Below are 8,169 nucleotides of genomic sequence, written 5' to 3'. Positions count from 1 at the left end.
CCTGCTGAAATCACCCTTGGGTGCCTCTTTATGGAGAAAGTCCTGCTGAGACCTGACCTGGGGGCAGCTATCCCACCAGATGTTGGCTTTGGAGCACTCTGCCTTGTCCTGCCTCCCACGCCCGGAGCAAAGCAGCCTGGGGTGCCGCAGGCTCCCCCAACAGTTCCGAGGCTCCATAGTTGGAAGTGGGCCTTGAAAAGTAAACACTTGAACGAGAAATGAGGAAAACGTTCTCTTTTCCTTTACAAGTGGAGATAAAATGGAAAAGTCGCCCAGCCTCTGTGAATGAAAACACTTAGATGTTTGCTAATATTTCCATCCTGTCAAGTACTACTTAGTTCCTTCTCGCCCAATCTCTTAAAGTGCAAGTATCTCCAAAGCGGCAACGCTGCAGATAAAACAATAGACCTGGGAGGAAGCCGCCTTCAACACGGGTTGAAGCAGGTGTTCCCTCCATGGCTGTGGGCGTGAGGGGTCCTGGGTGGCTGGGGACGGTGCCCAGGTGAGGAAGTGGGGCCAGCATGGCCAGTCGGTCGACAGAGGTACCATCACCCTAAGAAGGAGCTGGTCCTTGAGGAGCAGAGTCAGCTCAGGGACATTTCTTTCCAATCTGCTCACAGTTTCCAACCAGTCCCTGCCCCCATGGCACCCCACACACAGACACCACACTCTTTTGACCAAACTCAGACCCAAGTACCTAAATGTTTCTCCACATTAGCCAAAGAGGAAACTTAGATTTCTGGAAGATACACAGTATATAGAGGGATGGGGTTCTTTTTTTGTTTGTTTTTTAAAAATATATATTTTATTGATTTTTTACAGAGAGGAAGGGAGAGAGATAGTTAGAAACATCGATGAGAGAGAAACATTGATCAGCTGCCTCCTGCACACCTCCCACTGGGGTTGTGCCTGAAACCAAGGTACATGCCCCTGACTGGAATCGAACCTGGGACCCTTCAGTCCGCAGGCCGACGCTCTATCCACTGAGCCAAACCGGTTTCGGCAAGAGGGATAGGTTTTAAAATATTTTCTACACAGAAAGTAGAAAAGAATGAAAAGTCATAGAATGAACTCATGTGTTCATTTAGCATCTAGTGGATGCCATGTTCTGAGATAAGTGTTGGAGATTTAGAAATAAAATGTGTTTTCCTGCCTTCAGTGGTGCACAGCTAAGAATAAGAAGGACCAAAATGGGGGCGCAGTGATGTCAGGGCTGGCCTTAGTGGAGTGGTGACATCAGGGCTGGCCCACTGGGGTGGTGACATCAGAGCTGACCCACTGGGGTGGTGACATCAGGGCTGGCCCACTGACATCAGGGCTGACCCAGTGGGGTGGTGACATCAGGGCTGGCCCACTGACATCAGGGCTGACCCAGTGGGGTGGTGACATCAGGGCTGGCCCACTGACATCAGGGCTGACCCAGTGGGGTGGTGACATCAGGGCTGACCCACTGGGGTGGTGACATCAGGGCTGGCCTAGTGAGGTGTCATGTCAGCCACAGTTCCCACTCCCTGGCTGAGGTTTAGGGAAGTGCTCAGAGACACTGGATAAGATAAATGACTCCAAATGGGCTCCCTTGTAGGGAGAGGATGGGCGGGAGTGGGGGATGGGTAGCAGTGCTGGGAGGGAGCCCATCAGACCTGAGCCACACCACCAGCCACATGGAGGCTGTGTGGGCATGCGGAAGCCAGGAGGAGGTGTGGGTAACGGGCATGTCATCCTGAGGTGAATGAATGAAAAGTCATAGAATGAACTCATGTGTTCATTTAGCATCTAGTGGATGCCATGTCATCCTGAGGTGGGGTGTCTTGTGGTCCTGGGTGGTGATGAGCGTGGTCCCCCGTGGTCGGTGCCCCTCAGACGGCACACTCCCACTCTCATAGCTGGTTTCCCCAGGTCTCCATTGAGGAGCTGGAGCAGAGTCTGGTCATCAAGGTGAACAAGGATGCCGTGATGAAGATCGTGGTGGCCGGGGATCTGTTTCAGCAGGTCAGGGGCCTGTACCACCTCAACCTCACCGTGGGAGGCATTCCCTTCAAGGAGAAAGACCTCGTCCAGCCTGTAAGTATGGCACTCGCCCTTGGGGTCGGGGCCTGGGGTCAGGCTGAAGACAAGGGTTATTGTGAGCCGCCCTGTGCTTAGGGTTAACTAGGTTGGGTGAAGGACCGGAGAAAGGTCAAGTTTTCCCAGAAGTGAACAAGCAGCAGGTGCAACGGAGAGCATCTATCTCAACCATCACTTCCTATGAGACTCATGTGAGCTTTCATCTGAGTTGATAATAAAAATGTCAATTTTGCAGTGGAGATAAAAACACAATGAAATTATTCTGTAACGAAAAGAGCAATCTGCTTTTTCGGACAATTCCTAAGAACATTTGGGTTGTTGACCTTGCCAGAATCTTCAGAGGGGAAAAGGCCTAATGGACAGTCAGTACTGGTCAGGTTTAGAGCCCTGCCCTTCCCACCGCTCCCCGCACCACGTGCCTTCGCCCCTCATCTGTGCTTCTCCCTCTCCCAGCATGCTGATGTCCGGGGCCAGAGTCTTTGGCACTGTGACGATGGTTTCCACACCAGATATGAGTCATGAGTTGGTGTTCTGCATAGTGGGTGGTATTAGCACTATCTTCCCTCCAGAGAGGAGGGGAGGGACGTCCTGTCCTACCCACGGCCTCCAGGACCAGCCCCATTCCAGGGCTTTCCTCCCACAGTTACCAGTTACATCCCTTATGCCTCCTTATTCTACAGACCAAAGCTGAGGTGCCCTGATTTGCTCAAAACCATCTACAAAGTGGGTGGCCGGGCTGGAATCAGTATTCCCGGCCCCGGGACTTACATCCGTGGGTGCTTGTCGGGTGCTGGGTAAGAAGACCAGGCACAACTGTGGTATAAGTGCTGCCTCACCCCACATCCTTTCAGCTAGTGGCCAGTGCTCCCTACTCTGTTTGATAAGTGGGGACACTAATGCAGACGGAGCAGGTGGGGTTCACGACACAATTCGCATTCTCAGACTGCAGGGAAGGAGGGCCCACCGTGTGTGCCACGCTCAGAGGGGCTCTGCAGTGAGTCATTTGTCGAGGACAGCACCCCTTTGTGAAGTAAACAGTCTCCACAAGTATACGGTTTGGCCATCTTGCAGCCGATTTTCACGGGCCTGAGCCAGAGGGTGCCCCGCTCATCTGACAAGGGTGGCACCCGCCATGTGTTCTCTCCTCGTGGTGTCTGGGAGATGGTGGCTGTGAGGAAACCACTGGGATTTCTCTGTCTTTCCAGATAAACCCCCGCCTGGATGGCTGCATGAGGAGCTGGAACTTGATGAACGGTGAAGACACCACCATCCAAGAAACAGTGAAAATGAACACGAAGATGCAGTGCTTCTCTGTGACAGAGAAAGGCTCCTTCTACCCGGGCAATGGGTTTGCTTTCTACAGCCTCGACTATGGTAAGTCTGGGCTCCTAGGTGGGGAAGCCGATAGACGCTAGGCAATGGGAAACCAAGGGACAGCTTCCTACCTGGGATGGCAGTGCTGGGGGCAAGCCGAGCCCACCATGGGCTGTGGGGCCGGAGGCAGGGGACCAGGCCCCACCTCTCAGGCCTGTTTTGAGTTAGCCCATGAGGAAGAAATGGCTGCTGGTGCCGTGGTGGCTGAGTGGGGAGGCTGGGGAGGCTGGGGAGGCCGGGAGGGCTCTAAGAGGGCCTTTGCAGAGAGCTCTGAGACAAGCTTGGGTTTGTCCAAGTGGATGGAGAAGCTCCCAGAAGTGTACTTGGCATTGCCATCTCCAGTGACTCAGGCATTCAAAGGGGGCAGTATCTGAACATCACAGTGCGGCTGACTCGGGGACTCCAGGGAGCCCAAGTGTTAAAGAAAGAGGAGAATGGAGGGGTTGGGGGAGGATGACTAGAAATCGGTGGCCCCGGCCCAGACACTGCCCAGAAGGTCGTCACCCCCAAAAGAATTGAGGCTCCCAAGCCAGTGTTGAAAGCAGCCAAGGAGCTTTCCTTTTACACCTGGAGACAGAAGGCACCCTGAAAGGGAGGTGACACTCTGTGTGATACTGCACAACTACTGCACAACGGGAAGAAGGCGGGAGACGGGGCAGACAGAGGCAGGCAGGAGTGACGGGCGGGGCCCTGATGCCATTGGCACACACTGAGCTGTGTGGGGGTGGTGGGGATGGTGAGGGGTGGGGCTGAGGTCAGCTGGGAATCCCTCCTTCATCAGTAACTCAGTCACGAGCATCCAGGAAGTGAGGGTAGCTGCAGAGGGTGGGCCCAGAGGCCCTCTGGCTTCTGTAAAGCAGGGCCTAATTTTTTTCCCTTTATTATCAAGTGAGTGACAATTTACAATAAAAACAAATGATCCTAACATGCTGACAAGTGAGTGTTCCCATAAACATAAACTTTACAGGAAATGAATTCACATCCCAAGTCACGTTATCGATTACCCGATGATAGAAATACTGTTCTGAGGATGTGGCGTGAGTGATTTGGATGGTGGTGGATGGCTAAGCAACTCCGTGGTTTGGTTCCAGACTCACAAGGTTTTCCCTAATCTCCTCCTTAGATAGGTTTAAAATCAACCTTAATTCTTGAGCATACCCCAGCTGGAGCCCTCGATCGTCACCGTGCCTGAGCTCAGAGGCCTGCGTGGCTCTGAGCTTGGGAATGCTAGGAGAGCCATGCATCCTGGCCCAGGAAAATACACACTCACAGAATTGTGCAAGCTCTTCCGGCAGGTTCACTGCCCCCTGGAGCCCGCAGGGCACCCCGTCCAGAGCCTTCTCTGTGTGATGGCTCTTACAGGTGCTTCCTGCGTCTCTCTGGCTCCTGGCCCGCACCCTGGTCCAGGCAGGCTCTGTGGGAATTCCTCATGCTCCCTTTCCCACAGCCCACCGCTGCCCAGGGCCCCAGCATCACTGCAACGCCATCTCTCCTGGGGCCATTTCTGGCTTTGCCCTGCCTCTCATTCCCACCTTGCAAGAGTCCCACTGGGGTGCCTCAGCCCCTCCCTGTTCCTAAACCCTGGGCCTTTTATAGTTAAACTTCCACACTCGGTCTTTCACCTGCTCCTCAACCCAAGGCCAGCAGCATGCTCCCTCCTTCAGACCTCATCTCCACACATCACCTCCAGCACGCAGCGGGGCCTCTGAGTTCAAGGAGGGCCCATCCAGCTTGGAGGAGGTGAGAATGCTCCTCCCTCCTTAGCAAGACAAGCCATCCTCTCAGGACCCTGTATCACCAGCCCCCTTGTATCTTCGCTTTAATGATCAGAGCATTACTGTGTCATTAAAGATATTTTGGAAAAAAGACCCATTCACTCCAAATTGTACCTCCTAAGATAATACATGCATGATTCCTTTAGTCTTCATCTTTATACATACAAAGCGAGGTACAGTGTTTAACATTAAATCCTATAATATAAAACGCTTAATTCTTCTTTTCACTTAAATTTTAAACATTTTTCATGGTGTAACAGAGATGTCACAGGCATAACCTCCAGTGGCTGCAAATGCTCCCATGACAATACACGGCCCGGTCTGCTTACCCTCTTTGCTGTGTGGTTTAATCTGTAAGTTCTGTGACAGCAGAGTGCAAACAGTATTCAGAATCTATGCATTTTTAATGAGTGTTGAGCTGTACCCTTAGTGTCCACTTTATAACAGAAGGACTCATTGGAAAATCAGGTTCCATACTCTTTCTTTCACTTGGCAGTAGTTCAAAGTCCGTGTGGACTTGCTAGGTCTCGAGGTCCGAGAAGCTGGTGCCCGAGGACAGTTCCCGAGGAGGGCTGAGGCACTGGTGCCCTCAACAGCTCCAACAACCAGCCGTGGGCCCAAACCCCATCACAGGGGAAACTCACACACCAGAGAACACTCTTCTCGCTTCCCTCACAACTAGAGGGAAAACTTGGCAACAGAGGAAAATTGTGTGTGTGTGTGTGTGTGTGCGCGCGCGCGTGTATAAAATCTATAATTATTTTTAAATTCTGTGTGCATTCGATTCAATGGACAGTTACTGAGAACGGACCATAGTGGACCCGGCTTAGGGACAGGACCCACAGATAATTCGAGGAGCTCACAGTCCAGTGGGGAGGAGACAGAAACAGCATCACGATTCACCGTCGGTTCACCTGAGCTCAAGCGTGTGCAGCATTGCTTCAGTGTCATTCCGCCTGAACACGCTCCTCCATCAGGATTTCCAAGTTCCTGTGAGATAGAAACACTGAAAAACCATGAGGGCAGAGGCTTTCTCTTGCTTCTTCATGAGCAGGCGATTCAAACATAAGGAGGAAACATGGGGTGGTATTTGCCCTCCAAGAACCACAATCCAGCCCTTCCCACGAAAATGTGGTTTTTGGAACTGTGTGTGTAAGATATAGACATGTTATATACATACTAGAGGCCCGATGCACAAAGTTCATGCAAGGGGCTCGGCCCTCGCAGCCCCGGCTTCGTCCGAAGGTCGTCCAGAAGGTCATTTGACTGTCCAGTCTAATTAGCATATTATGCTTTTATTAGTATAGATTTTCTTTAGATGCATCATATGTGGTATATCATATCACTTCTATATGACATATGATGCATCTAAATAAAAATCACTCCACTGAGGCATTGGAATAATAAAAAAGCTGCAACTCAGAATACACAATTGCATACGGTCTGTTGGGATGATGCCCGTGGCAGCTCACATTTGCATTGCAGTTTAAACTCTCCAGAGTGCAGCCAACCTTGTAGAACTGACTGAAAGCCACAGCTGAGATGCAGTGGCCTCCAACATATTCTGGGGAAGAGGCGAGTCTTGCAGGAGAGATCGTGAGGGAGCCCAGGGCCCACACAGCACGCCTGCCTGTCCAGTCTGTGGTCACACTCAGGGGTGTTCGGGAGACCAGGGCACTGGCATGGCCAGGAAGGAAGCAGCTGTCCTCGGTGGCCCCAGTGCCTTTTGAATGAATCAAGTGCCCGCGTTGTCCTGTCACTTCGCAGCTGAGGACTGTTGGCTCAGACAGTGATGGCTTCTTAAGAGCCCAGCACTGAGCTCTTGGTCGGTTCCCCACCTGCTCCTGCAGCGCCAGGCAGGGCTGGGGCTACTGCGGGTGCTCTCTGCTCACTCCCATCTCTCCCGCGTCTGTATGGCCTCTTGATGCGCCGCCTTCATTGCAGCACGAACATCGCCGGACGTTGGGACGGAAACAACCTGGGAAATAGAGGTCGTGGCTCGGATCCGCCCCGCCACCGACACGGGGGTGCTGTTTGCGCTGGTGGGTGACAACCACACTGTCACCCTCTCCGTAGCCCTGGTCGACTACCACTCCACCAAGAAGCTCAAAAAGCAGGTACCACTCCCCATCCGCCCTAAGGGTGGAGGGGCTGCCCCAGCATCCAGCAAGCAACCCTTGGGGCTGTCCACCCTCAGGGCCCCAGCGCCCTTCCTGGGGTCAGGTCACCCATCCCCTGTCCCTGGAAGTTCTGTCCCACCCTCACACGTCTCTCACCGGAGTCTAACCAGCCATATTTGGCTTGGGGACACTTGACATAGATCCCCTGACACAATGTCCATCTAAACTGCGTGGCCTGGGGAGGCCAGGGGCCTTTGAGGCAGTTGTGTGATGGGACGACCTTCCTGCCTATACAGCTGGCCAGCTCTGAGGTTTAGAACTATTTGAATTAGTTGCTCATATTTAAATCGGGTGATTTCACTAACAAATTCAGATTTCCAGTCTCTCTTGAAAAGTCAGATGCGCAAACCCTCTGAGAACATTGTTCTCTGGAAGCCACCAACACAGAACAGCAAGGGCAGGCAGCAGACATAAACATCCCAGCAGGCAGCCGGGCCCTGCGGCCTGGAGGGCTCATGCTGCAGAACACGCCTCTGACAACACGGCCAGAAACACACTCTATACCAGTGATGGCGAACCTATGACACGCGTGTCGGAGGTGACAGGCGAACTCATTTTTTTGGTTGATTTTTCTTTGTTAACCCCTTCCCCAACAATTTTTTTGTTAAAAACGTTTCTTTTTCAGACTAATTTTTTTATTTTGGTTCTATATAGTATTTTTGATGCTGGTTATAAAAACAGTTTGTAACTCGTCTTCCTATAAACCATATTTTTTTACCATATTTTCTTAGTATACTCGTCGACGACTGAAAAAGAACATTTTGTGAAAACGAGTA

General features: G+C 52.1%; 1 protein-coding gene across 1 annotated transcript in view; it reads left to right on the top strand.

Annotated features, from left to right (window-relative positions):
* The window catches only part of GAS6 (growth arrest specific 6), a gene marked incomplete at its 5' end in the record, with an annotated part of 47,626 nt that overhangs the window by 35,642 nt on the left and 3,815 nt on the right, over window positions 1-8,169 (top strand). The window contains 3 exons of the mRNA XM_006769313.2: window positions 1,897-2,061; window positions 3,270-3,438; window positions 7,158-7,330. Of these exons, the coding sequence (XP_006769376.1) occupies window positions 1,897-2,061; window positions 3,270-3,438; window positions 7,158-7,330 (507 nt within the window). The remainder of the gene's footprint in view (window positions 1-1,896; window positions 2,062-3,269; window positions 3,439-7,157; window positions 7,331-8,169) is intronic.

This window comes from Myotis davidii, unplaced genomic scaffold (genome assembly GCF_000327345.1).
Source record: "Myotis davidii unplaced genomic scaffold, ASM32734v1 scaffold444, whole genome shotgun sequence".
NCBI classification, from domain to species: Eukaryota; Metazoa; Chordata; class Mammalia; order Chiroptera; family Vespertilionidae; genus Myotis; species Myotis davidii.
The sequence above is the reverse complement of the archived record's forward strand: the minus strand, read 5'-3'. Positions and strand labels throughout refer to the sequence as shown.